The sequence below is a fragment of the Carex rostrata genome, chromosome 13 (assembly GCF_964058835.1).
Source record: "Carex rostrata chromosome 13, lpCarRost1.2, whole genome shotgun sequence".
Taxonomy (NCBI): domain Eukaryota; kingdom Viridiplantae; phylum Streptophyta; class Magnoliopsida; order Poales; family Cyperaceae; genus Carex; species Carex rostrata.
The window spans coordinates 9,730,843-9,744,918 of record NC_135930.1 but is presented as its reverse complement, the minus strand read 5'-3'; the positions used below and the strand labels follow the sequence as shown (position 1 = coordinate 9,744,918).

Below are 14,076 nucleotides of genomic sequence, written 5' to 3'. Positions count from 1 at the left end.
TCATTTTTTATATTTTTTTTTTCAAATTTCAAATTGTTGATCCGAACTGCTCAAAATAATATTTATATTAAAATATATTTGGTGATGAAATTTTAATATTTTTTGAAATTTTTTTAATATTTTTTAAGATAGGTAGAAAATAATTGTTTCTAGATGATTCAAAAACAGTGATTTTTTACCTATCTAAGAAAATATTAAAAAATTTCCAAAAATTATAAAATTTCATCTCAAGCATATTTTAGTATAGATATCATGTTGAGGGGTCCAGATCGACAATTTGAGCTTTGAAAACGAAGATATAAAACATGAGGTATAATGAGGTACGAAAGATATAAGATATTGAAACCTTTCTCATGAAAAATATATACTAAATTTGAAGCTGAATATGAACTAATAATTATTTTATTTCTTTATTAAACACAGATGGTGAAAAATATATTCTAATTTATTCAATTCATGATATCATAGAAATGTATTTTTTTTCTTACTATTTACACTTAGAAAACAAAGACAAAATCGTTTGATCTACAAACAGATCAAATATAACATAAAAAAAAAATGGATGCAAGCAATGTACATATGTGATTTGTACAAGGTCTGAAGCTCCTTTAGGTTGGAAAATGCATTTGTTATTTTACCAGTCAACCCACTTCATGCTGGGCTCCTGTAAGTAAAGTTAGAGAACTATAAAAAACCCAACAATACCACCAAATGATCCCAGACTCACATTTTTTCCCCTTAAACTGAGCATTTTTTGTAAAGTAAGTTTTTTTTAAGGCTTAATTACTTTATATAAAAAGTAAGGCCTAATTGAGCTTTTAATCGTGCGAGCTTTCCACATATTATAGAATTGGGAAAGGAAATTTGACAGTGTATATTTAATTGCAAAACTTGAGTGTTTTTCTTAATTGCAATAAAAATTGGATATACTTTGTATTTCTTGTTATTGTCGCTATTGAAATCTATGGGACTTACAAACAAGATATATAATAACATTGATTGTATTAGAATTTCGAAAGACGAATTCAAAACACCAAGATTGCTTAGCATTGAGATTGTTGCAGAAATAAAAGCATTGTTGATGGTTCAATTCAACCTTAGATATTGAGTTTTTGCTGGTTTCACATTGTTTTACTTCGTAATTTTCATTTATTATCTATTACTTTTAAATCACTGGAAATAATATGGCTCTGTAATACTGACAGTCTGACACCACTGGTGTCTTTGTTAATGGAAGGCCTCCACATTTCTCTTAAAAAAACATTGATTATCAATTGAAAAAAATAAAGAAAAGGAACTCACAGAATTGTGATCCTTGGAGAAAGTTTTGACTTGAATAAAGCATATATCCAATCATATCCCTGAGTTGAGAATTGCCTGGGGTGATATTTTTAATAATGGCACAGAAACAAAATTGAGAATTTAACACAAAATATTATAGGATTTATATTATAGTCTTGATTTTCTCCACAAATTCGGAAAGATCAGATAATTTCCATATTTATTGTCGAAAATATAGAAAGAATTGTTTGGAAAGATTAAATAATTGCATCGTAGAGATATGAAGAAGAGAAATAAGGAAACCAAGAGTAAAATTGTTAAAACCTGAAGTCTCTTCAAATTTAATTCTTACCAATTATCGTGTGCAATATGTGTGACAGTTCGTGTGGCGAGTACATCTCTAACTAAATTTAGACTTCTACACATAAAAAAGATGCATTTAATCAAAAGAAGACATATTATTTGATTAGAGGGCTGAGATTAAATCTAAAATTTCATCTTTCAATCATAACTGTTGACGAATCAGACACCCAACGTGCTTAATAATAAAATGGAGATGCTCTTCTAATTATTTAATCAATAAATCTTGAGTTGCGTACACCTAGGTTTTGGTGCTATAGCAATCATTATCATAATTTTGTTTTCGCTTCACTACTCTCTCTCAATTGGGAGGTCTAAGTGTCTAATTATAGCAATTCTTGGTAATCTAATCTGACCCCTCAACATGCTTGCTTGCTTGATAATTAATATTTAAAAGCTTCGCAACCTAAAATTTGATGTCAATTATATTTCAAAAATAAATTAAAACCTAACGTGGTGTAGATGGTTCTCGAGATTAGTTTGCTTATTGTCTCTGCAACATGATCAACCTATGCTATGCATTTTACCGGATCAAAAGCATTCCATATAGGAAAAAAATAATAATATGAATTTAGCTTTCTCACACGATTTCTTGCCTCTCCTATTACTTTTGGAGTTTTGGTAAATTTACATTGTTACAAATATATATGCAAAATCTCGTTATGATTTATTTATTTAATACTTTAAACATAGCGAGACATTTTATAATTGATAAATAGTTAAATACATTATTTTGATTAATTAGAGGTATGTTATTATTATCCAACTTAGGAGTTAGGAGATATTAAACCTATTAAAAGTTTAAGCTAAGCAACAAGGTACATAATAACAAAAGAGTCTGTTTTAGATCCTAAACTTTTGATATTGATTAAAATTAGTTCTTAAATTAAAAATTAGCATTTGGTCTAGTAACAAAAGCACATGGTCTATGTGAGAAGTCATGGGTTCGAAATCCGGATAAGAGAAATTATTTATTGTATTAAAAAATATTAAATAGTTAGGTGGTTTGATCCTAACCTTTACTAAAAAAGAAAAAATTCCTAAATTAAGACTTTATTTTGGTTCAAACTGTCCCCTCAACTATCTTAGTTTGGTTCAATCAGATCATTCCGTTAGTTTTCCCGTTAACATTACTGTCAAGCAGCCCTTCCGTCATCTCTCTTTCTCCTTTCGGTTTCTCTCACTAGTGCAACTTGTCAATCTGTCTTACATAGATCTTCGCTTTATGCTTTCATAATGGAAAAAATAAAAAGATAATTAATTCAAGCGTTCAATTCAGCGAAGCAACCACTGATCAGCCCAAGTTTGTTTTAATCAAATCCAATGAATTATGAATATTTGAACGATACAGGGTGTATATCGTTCAATTCCTACTGCTGAATTTTTGGTGTTGTATTATGCAATAAAAGAGATCCAAGTTCCAAGTTCTCATATATAGTTAATGAGGAGGGTTCAAATGCCTCCATATTTTTGTGCCTCCATTTCTTTCCATCATTTTCAAAGTTCAAACAGTCGATCTGAACCGCTCAACCTAACCTCCATACTAAAATATGTTTGGAGACCGAATTTTATATTTTTAGGAATTTTTTTACTATTTTTTTAGATAGGTAAAAAAAATACTGTTTTTAGATGGTTCAAATTTATTGATTTTGTACATATCTAAAAAAAATAGTAAAAAAATTCCTAAAAATATAAAATTTGGTCTCCAAACATATTTTAGTATGGAGGTTAGGTTGAGCGGTTCAGATCGACTGTTTGAACTTTGAAAATGATAGAGAGAGATGGAGGCATGATGGAGACACAAAAACATGGAGGCATTTGAACTCTCCTCATAGTTAATATACGTTTCAGTTTTATTGATGGTGACAAAAGCAATATTTTTTTGTGTAAGATACCGCATGTTTGAAATTTGAATGAAAATTATTGTAAATATTAAATAGTTAAGTGACTTGACTTTCAAATTTTACTAAAAAAATTAGTAATATTTAATTTTTCTAATTATAACTTATATCTACCATTTTTTTGCATAAATACTCACATTTTAAATCTATATTAGTAGCTTACAACATTATGCTTTATAGAATGAAACATATATAGTTGCTACTATATTGACAAAACTGAAACGGCTTTGCTTAACTATCTTATTTGTGTTCATTAGTTTTTATAGACAGTTGAAAGTTGCAAAGTTGCTGTGTATAGCTCTTACTCTACAATATTTCCATACAAATATTATTTTAAAATTCTACATTTTATTGTGCGCATAGTGATAAAATTTACAAATACTTTGTAAATTCAGCATCTTTTCAAACGAATAGGCAAGTTAAATGAATTTCTAAATTTTCTAAAATGATCTCGAATGTTACAAATTATTCTTGAATTTTTTTTTTAAAGATTAGTAACTTTAAATGTCAACTAACAAATTTTATTGATAAAAAAAACGTATTTACAATGAATCAAATGACCGTGATTTCTAAATTAACTTTTTTATTTTCATAAAATCTTCTAAACTAATCTAGTATTATAATCCTCATCTCGCTCCACAATCGGATTCGTTAATTCGACCACTGCCACACTCCTACAGCAATCAGATCTACCGTCGCGCTCCAATCGAGATGTTAATCACCGCAATACTTTAATCACCATCTCGTTCCATGACCGGATCCACTTCTTCGACCACCGTCGTACTCCGACAACGATCGGATCAATCTACTCACTGTTGTGCTTCAATCGAGATGAGGCCTCTATGCTCCAAACTCCGACGATACCGCATTCTTGGCTCCGCTTGGCTTTGGTTCCTCCCTCGTCTCTCATTCTCCTCTCCGCTCGAGAGGGTAGAACCGAAAAAAGGAGAGGTGTTGTGTCAAAGATAAAGACTACAAGAAGTAAAAAGAATGAAGTTGGATGGAAGGAGAGGAGGAGAAGAAGAGGTGACAGCTATCAAAACCCTAAATTTTGAGTCTGAACCTTGTTTCTCTTTTCTTTTTTTAAAGCAAGGAATTTAAATTTATTCCGGAGTGTGTTTATTTTTTTTTTAAACCTTTAGAAGAGTAGAACTAAGGTATTTTTAAGTTCATCAAACTTAACTCCAAAATTTATCGAATGATTAATCCAAACCGTTGTATTTACATACAAAATTTATAAATTTTTGAATTAATTTAGTATAAAGTCAAATGATAAAAAATAATAAAAAATAAATTAGTTCAATAATTTGTAAGTTTTAATTTTTTAAACTGCTTGATTTTATATTAAATTCAAAACTTTAAGTATAAATACATTATTTGTAAAGTATATCAGTTTCAATAATTTAAATTCATCATTTTAAAGTTAATTTAATATATTTTAGAATTAAACATACAATACAATACAAGACACACTAATTCTATTTAAAAGATCGACATTACTAGCAACGAATCTTCACTCTCACACAAGGTGCACATGACTAGAAGAATGAGATTGGCAGAAAAGCTGTACTGTACTGAACACGCATTGAGCCATTGAGGATTTCAAAACATTAAAACCCGAAATTTGGTTGTACTGACGCCGTTAACCCGAAATTAAGGTCGCTCCTTTAATTTAAGTCCGGTGCCGTCTGAGAAAATGGTGCGCCCTGAGCCCCTGACACGTGGGGCACAATTTAACATTCCGTCAAAATGAAACCAAAGGCAAATAAGAAAAAAATGAAAAATTGGAAATTCAAACTGACAGTAGTTGCGCAAAAGACAAACATTCCCCTCCATCTGATGTAGACGAATCTTTTGTATCATGAATCCAGCGTGATGATTCCCTGATCCCAATCTGCTACTATTCTCATTTAGAATAGCAGCATGCTGTCTCTATCTTTCTCTTCGAAGAAGAGAAGAGATTGAAAGAACATCACGTGGGAGAGAGAGTAAGAGAGAGATAGAGAGAAGAGCATGGAAAGAATAACAGCGGATCTCATTCTGATGATTCCCTCCGCAACAACCGAATTCGCATATCTCAAACTTTGAGTATTTTTCTGGAAAATCTCAGCCGTTCAAATAAGTTCTGCACGAATCTCAAAGCAAAAATAATACTGACCCCGCTTTATTCGCGAATAGGCACTGAACACGTCGGTCACACAAAATTTTTTGAGATACTTCAGAGGATACGCACTCGCAACAGGGAGAGGGGGGTTTCCGATGGGCATCGGACACAAATAGGGTTCGATGAGGGGTTTAAACCGTCGGATCTGCTTTAAGATTCGTGTGTACGGATTTTAAAGCAGACGCGAAATTGCGAGTGCGAATCTTAAAGCAGATCCGACGGTTTAAACCCCTCATCGAACCCTATTTGGTCCGATGCCCATCGGACACCCCCCTCACTCCTCGCAACAACCCTCCCTCCAAATCCAATTCAGATCTTCTAAAATAATTCAAAACATTTGACACGATTCTTAAAGCAACTTCCTCCCGCAGCTGTCAAAACTGCATGGATTTCATTTCACGCGAGGCTCACCAGAAAACATCGGATGGCGCCTGTAAGGCCCAAATATGTGAGACAGTTAGACAAAGGTCAGGCCCGTTTCTGAATATACAGAGCCCGAGACTAACCCAAAATAGAAGGCCCAATTAGGCCGCAGCTCAGTTTTTTTTAGAGAGGAATTTTGAGAGCCAAGAGAATTGTTTTTCTCTAAATATCAATTGTTTTTTCCCTTGATAATCTGAGTCAGCTACCCTTGATATAATCTGAGTCGCCTGTCCGAAGTAGCTGTACAATTAATTACAAGTATATTCTTTAATATGATATCAGGTGCTACAATTTGTCAAATAATACGCACAAAAATTTGGTAGAATAATTTTAAAGCAAGTTGGCTGTCTATTCATACATTTAATAAACTGGAACCTCATTTAAGATCAAATAATTATCGAAACTTATACTCATATTCTAAATATCATCAAAAACATGATCCTAAATTTTTAAGATAAAGCAAAATTATAAATTAAATATTATGTACGAAAATGTTTATAAATACATTTCAACAAGTTGTGTGCGTCTATTAATGTTTTTCATGAATTGACGTCTTATTTCTAATTATATTGTCTATTTTTTTTTTTAAAAAGGTTGATGGGTGATTGCCCAGGCAAGGAGTGTATTAATAGAAAAGAATTTTTTTACGACTCCTCGAAGGACACAATTTATATATACATCTCTTAGTTCAAAGTGTAAATAAGAATGCAATAAACACGATGAAGAGGGCCTAATGGTCTCTTGGCCTCTTTGGGGGTAGTCCCTCACATGCCTCTCTATAAGCCATCGTGCCAGTACATGATATGCTTGATAGTTTCATCTATTAAAATTGGCAACTGATTAGATTTTCCGGAGAAAATTCTCACGTTTCTCTCCTTCCATAGCGTCCAACACCTCGCCGCCCACGCATATCCCACAGTTTTCTTAATTCTTGCCCTTCCTAGTGTCAATCTCTGCCCCACCCATGCTGTCAGTAGAGAATCATCCAGTGTTGTAAAATGCGATTTTGTTTATGCATGCGGAAGGCCTCTGCATACCGCATATGAGGTATGTGGCCGCATATGCGGATTTGTATGCGATAGTACATATACGGTTTTACTATGCTTTGTTAAAGAAATATAGATAAAATAAAACTAATTTATATCTAAAGACTTGTTTAGTTTAGTAGTTTGTGCTCTTTACCATATTATAAATGTTATAGATTCTAATCTCCTCGACCGCAAAATAATTTTTAGGTTTTTTTCAAGTCCTCATAGACTGTATATGTATCTGTATATTCAAAATTGTATAAACTTGACTGCATGATATTTTGTATGCGGAAGACCATTGCATAAGCATATGCGGCCGCATTTTACAACACTGATTTTTCATCTAATTATATTGTCACCAAAACAAAAATATTTACTCTAGATGCAATCGAGTACATAGTCATGAATATGTTCGTGCTAAAATAAATAGAGGAGGGATCAAGTTACAACAATTTTTGAGTTACAACAAGTTAGAACAAGCATTTTTTACATTTTCAAAGTCCAAATCGTCAATCCAAACCGTTAGATGTGATCTCTACAATAAAATATGCTTGGAGACTAAATTTTACATTTTTTGAAATTTTTTTACTATTTATTAAGATGGGTACAAAATTCAATGGTATGAATTTGACTAGTTTTTGTACCCATCTTAATAAATAGTAAAAAAATTCCAAAAAATGTAAAATTTGGTCTCCAACCACATTTTATTGTAGAGATCACATCTAACGGTTTGGATCGACGATTTGGACTTTGAAAATGTAGAAAATGCTTGTTGTAACTTGTTATAACTCAAAAATTGTTGCAACTTGATCCCTCCTCAAATAAATAAATACAATAAAAATTATGCACAAAATATATGGAAATACATCGAAAGCATGTTTTGTGCTTCCATTTATTTGTTAATGAATTAGGTCCTCATTTCCTGACATTAATCATCAAAAACATGACATATATACCTTTTATAATAATGTTTGCGCTAAAATAGAAAACAAAATCCATTAATCGATTAATTAAATAGAAAAGACAATCCCAAGAAGTATTTCAGGACATCACCTCATATAACAAGACCTTTTTGCCTAGATTATTCTTTCATCAAGGAGGAAATATTACACGCGTGGAATTGCTCTTGTACAACAATAAACACTTCAACAGGTATAAAAAATTTACATCAAAAGTTATCTGAATATCAAAATCTCCGAAAAAAGAAAGAAAAATCTCCTAATTACTATCCCTTTTCAACAAGAGAAAAAAGATGTACGTACCGCGTTATCCTAACAAGGTTCAATTATACTGCCATTTCTATCCGCATCCTCGACTCCACAAACCGCATCAAAATCAGAAGCATGAATTTCCCTCAGGTCCTCGTGCCCGTACTTAAGCGCAGCAACAGCATAGCACACAATCGCAAACAAAAATGTCAACACAACGAGCCCGAAAAACTGGAAGTTTGCAAGGAACTCACCCCTTAGCTGGGTCTCCTTATCGTGGCACTCTATCATATTGTCCTCCAACTTGCACCCGGTTGGCATCATCGATCCGTATAGAGTGAATGCAGTTTGGTAAAACCAGAGGCCTTGGAGGGTTATTGAGATGCCGTTTGCGAGATCAACAGGAAATGATGAGGGGAAAAGCGCACCCGCTACAGAAGTGAGTACACATAGGCCTACCAAAATTACAAGAAGGAGATGATAGTATCCTTCGAGGCCTGTGTGTGCGGTCGAGTGGAAGTAGAAGAGGAGGTACTCTGACGAGAATGCCGCAGCTCCAACCAGGCATAGTGTTCCCTCTGGGAGTGGCAAAAACCTGGAGACATGAATTATATAATCACATCAGCTGCTTTGGTCTAATTCCTCAATTTTATCAATTTTGGTAAAAAAAAACGGGGGTTTCATTATATTTATAGTAAGTTCTTTAAACTACTTAATTAGGATCTGCAAAGTAGAAATATATATACGTCTATAGAGTTTACTCTGCACTTAATAACTTGATCCGCACAAGATGTTCATAAATAAACTTTCCAAAATGAGGTTTTTGTTAAAGATTACTAATTTTACATCAAAGAGGCTCACTCATTACATCTAATCAATTGAATTTTAAATTTTGAAATAGGCGCCATAAAAATCATGGACATATTTAAACTTCTAGAAAAGGGAGGTGCAATTGCGGAATTTCTGGATAATTTGGGAGTTACATAATAGAGTAGAACTAGGGTGTTCTTAAGCTCACCAAGGTGTTTGGTGAGCTTAACTCCAAAATCTATTAGATTAGCTTCAAATAATAAATTTTGAAACCGATTTACTTCACAAGTGATGAATTTACATGTAAAGTTTTTAGAATTTTGAATTGATTTTGTATAGAGTCAAGTGGTTAAAAGGTGTTAAAAAAAATGAATGCACTAAAATTAATTTATAAATCTTCTAATTTTGACCACTTAATTTGACCCTACAATAATTCGAAAACTTAAAATCTTTACATGTAAATTCATCACTTATAAAGTAGATGGATGTTAACGGCTTAGATTTGTCATTTTAAACTGATATAATATAGTTTAGAGTTAAGCTCACCAAGCTTGGTGAGCTTAAGAACACCCTAGTTTTACTCTACTAAGCTATAAAAGTTAAACAAATCATTATTGATGCTATTGGATGTAACAACAGTTAATTGTAACCCAAGCCAACATCAACATGAGTCTGAAATTTTTCTGTTACGCCTCCCTAGCACTTTCCCATACAGAGTCACTTAGTTACAAGTGGGTCCCGTGAGATTCTATTATCCACAGGCCCTGCATAATATATTGGGTAAATCTCTACGTCAGTGACTCTGTGACACGGATGGTACCACAGTAACATAACAGAGGATCTGGACTGATCCAGCGTGAAATACAACATTTCTAGCCCCACAGTCTGGCTTTTCTTTGCACTATAATAAACTATTTAAATTGACCATATCGCCATGCTTGCAGCAGAGAATAATATATAGACTGGACCCACTGAACAGTGACTTTTTACACGATTGGACACAATTATAGATAAAACAATAGGGATATGAGAAACAAAAATAAATAAATGCTACAAAATTAGAGGGGTCCATAGTAAAAAGGGTCATCATCGTTTTATCAGTTACTACCGATGTTCAAAAGGTCTGTTCAGATTTCAGAAACGGTAGGCGATTCTTTTCAATGCTCTTTAGGTCCACAGCCTTCTAGAAGTATCATTGATACACCAATCTTATGACTTTTTTGCACACACATCCAAATAAAAAATCTATTAATGAAAAGAAGTCCCCCGATCTTTCAAATCCAACATACATGTTTAACCAAATAAATCCTCCAAATTCTAATTACGAGAATGAACTCCCAAACTTCACTTTTAATTTTTTTTTTTTTTCAGTAAATGTGTAGATTATTGTCCCTACTTTAGGAACCACAATTATTAAAGCAGTTTCTTTTCCCCTGTTCACATAAAAAAAAAATCCTATTACGGCTGACTTGGAAAACCAACTTACAAAGAGTTGCCTTGTTGGAATATGACTCAAAACTCCATTATTCAATAAGAAGGCACCCATTAATTAAAAAAATATATATAATGAAACGATATAACCAACTTGTAAAGAGAGTACAAATTACAAAAATACAAAGGTATAAAAGTACTCACTTGGTTTTCTCTGACAGAAGCGCCATGAGACCATAGAGGAAGAACATGAGCAGCATCCCCGCATGCTCAAAATCGTTCATGTGGGCCGGGTTCAAGATCATCTCAGACCCCACAAAGATCTTCAGATGCGGTGAATAGAAGAACTCTATGCACATATCAATAAACGCACCAATGGCCACCACATACAACTCCAGGTGCCACAACTTCCCTCCAAACCCGCTTACCCCATTCCACGCCCGAACCCGAAACGACCGCGGATCCGATACGTACCTGACCAGAGCAGCCCAGACATGCCATGCCCCTACTAGGAGGAAGAGGCTTCCCGGCAGCACGTGCCCTCTGAACGATCCCATCACGTGACCTCACCTCACTGCCCAAGCAAAGAATCAATCCCTCCTGTCAATATTCTTTTTTTTTTCGCTTTTGCCCTTGGATTTAGCAATAATGACAATCCGTTGACTTTTTGTTCGCCGCTTTCTGAATGGTAGATTCGTCTTTCTCTACGATCGTTATTCCTCCCCTAAAATCGAAATGAAGCGAAAAACATTTCGAAAATGATAATTCAGTTTAGATCGAGAACGAAAAGCAGTGAAATAATACATTCAAATAATGCAAAAACCAGTGGATTTAGTTCATAAATTTCTCAAATCACAAAAACGAAAGAGAAAATTGGGAACAGTGAGAATGGATCTGTATGTAAGCCGATGAAGGAGATCAACGAGAAGAGCAAAAACTTACTAAAATTAGAACAAAAGTTTTGAGTGATTACTATAAGCTTACGTTGAAGTACACACAGGTGGATGGAGGATAGATATCCTACCTAAAGTTATACTGCGCACACCAAAGGAGAAAATTTGAATTTTCAAAGAAAACAAAAATCCATAACAAGTGCTCAAGAATTGGGAAGAGGTGTAACGCAATAGTTCCAGATCAGAGAGAGAGAGAGAGGTACCTTTCAGAAGTTCCCACCGCCTATCTCCAGTTGATGTGTGATATCAGATGATCCGGATCGATCTCCTTCTTTATTTCGTAGCTAACAAAGTGATATCGACTGGCTGTACTGGTTGTCACGCAGTAATTTACTGCCTATTACCGGTTATTGTCTTATTGAGGATTTGTTGGTGCGTTGACCGCCGTCTCTTTTCTTACGTAATACGAGCCGGGGCCGTCTGTCTATCTTCTTCTACTCTTTTGCTTTCCCCTTTTTGCTTTTACCTTTTTCTTTTCCCTTTTTTATTATATGATGAATTGATGATAGATCAATTAAGCACAGTGCAAACTCAGGTCGGACTACTTTCCTGTTCACGAACTTTAGACCAATTAATTAAGGATAGTTCATGTTTTGCATGGGAAAAATAAAAATAAAAAAGTTGTATGGATATTACTGTTGTTTCAATCGTTGCTATTAAATATTTACTAGTCAACATTATGGATATTACTTCGCACCAAGGACAGATCTACCGTAGCACAGGGGCAGCCGTCTCTCCTGGATTTCGAGTTTTAGCGGTGATTTATTGGTACCAATCAACGTTGTTCTTTTTTGAAAAAAATTTTGCCACCTTTGAATGTTTGATTTTTAATTTGAATAAAATTTAGTGTTAAAATCAAAATAAATTTCTTGAATTATGATTGGTAATATTAATTATAAGTTGTAGGCTCAGAAATTATAAGTTAGGATATTGGAAAATATAAGTCAAAACATTGTTTTTTTATCGAGTACCCAATTAGTTAATGGATTTAAATTCGATAAACTATTTAAATCCGATTTGATATCTTTTTGCCCCCCGTTGACGAAAATCCTGGGTCCGCCCCTGCTTGGCAAACTTTATGGTTCGATAAATAGTGTTGTGTTAAACCGAATATTGAGATGTGCAAGGTGAATTAGAACTTATATAATTTAAGTTGAATATTTATGTAACGTAAATGAAATAATTATAAATCTAAAGTAAATTTTAACAAGTCTAAAATGAATTTTAAATAAACAAAAGGTAAATTTTAATAAATTTGCAATCAGAGTTTGTCAGAACACATCTCAAATTCGTCGAAATTTCATGGAATACCTTTGGAGTTCATCCAAAGCATTGTCAAAATTTCTCAAGGATTAACGAAACAAAATAAAATAAATAAGAATTAAATAATGAATACATCAACTCCATGAATTAAAGAGATGCCAATGACAAAAGGGCCCGGGAAACCAATATTCTAATCGGATGTCATTTCCAAAAATATCATTTATTAAGAATTTTCATTTCGACTTTTTTTTTTTTTTTAAACATTTTCGGCCACTTTTTCTGTTTGGAAATCTACGCGCAAGCATGTTGTACTTCACAAGATATGTTTGCTTTCTTTTTCAAAAAGAAAAAAATAACCAGAGTTATTTTATTATTTTGTTTAGGCAATAAAAATACAAGTCGAAGAAAAGGTTGAGTTAGTTTTTGATAGTTATAGAAATTTTTTTATTGTTTTTTATTATTTTGCTCGCAACGACGACATGAACATTTTGAAACAAATGAATGTGATCTAAATTTAAAAATAAATCCAGAATATTGAAATCATGTTGTACTGAGATTGTTGGTAATAAAAAAATCTCACAAGGGTGAATATGCAAGAGTTTTGAATAAATTAGACATGATATAATTAAATCATTTGAATAAATTATCTTGTTTAATTTCCATGATATAATTAATCATTTTATTAGAAATTGATGATTTTGGTTGTTAGAGAGAATATGATAAAATAGTAAAAAAATGGAGGGGATTCCAACTCTGTCATTTATTAATTTATGAACTAATAAGAGGAAATATGCAACTTATATTTATTTAAATAGTTATGTGATCAGCGACGGATTCAGAATTTTCGTTAAAGAAAAAAAAATAGTGAATCAAGTTCAAACACATTAGCTAATTGGATACTAGATTAAAAAGATACTGCTCGAACTTATATTTTCAATTCTCTGATTTCTAATTTTCAATGCTCTAACTTCTAATTCTACTTATCAATCAAAATTCAATAAAATTATTCTACTTTTAATCTTAATTGAACCCTAATTAGTAATTACAAATAAAAATATTCAGAAGGGGCAAATAAAATTTCAAGGGAGAAAACATAAAATTTCAAAATTCAGGATGTATGGTTCTCTCTCTCCCCGCTCATGATTCATGAATATAATTGGTAATCATGATTGTTAATTGAAATGTAGTTAATATAAACTATTTTGTGCAAAATAATTAAATACGAGTTAGGTAGTTAGACGACCAAAGTTGTAC

At 32.8% G+C, this 14,076-nt stretch overlaps 1 protein-coding gene across 2 annotated transcripts; it reads right to left on the bottom strand.

Moving 5' to 3' along the window:
• Positions 1 to 8,236: 8,236 nt before the first annotated feature.
• LOC144564327 (plant viral-response family protein) lies at positions 8,237 to 11,809 on the bottom strand. 2 transcript variants are annotated; one of them, XM_078313929.1, is made up of 3 exons: positions 11,763 to 11,809; positions 10,811 to 11,330; positions 8,237 to 8,960 (listed from the first exon to the last, which is right to left on the bottom strand). In XM_078313929.1, exons 2-3 carry the CDS (start codon positions 11,161 to 11,163, stop codon positions 8,429 to 8,431), a joined length of 885 nt encoding a protein of 294 aa, XP_078170055.1. In that variant the 5' UTR covers positions 11,164 to 11,330; positions 11,763 to 11,809; the 3' UTR covers positions 8,237 to 8,428. The 2 variants fall into 2 exon arrangements, with proteins under 2 accessions (XP_078170055.1, XP_078170054.1); XM_078313928.1 differs by lacking the exon at positions 11,763 to 11,809 and adding an exon at positions 11,591 to 11,741.
• Between the last annotated feature and the right edge of the window lie 2,267 nt (positions 11,810 to 14,076).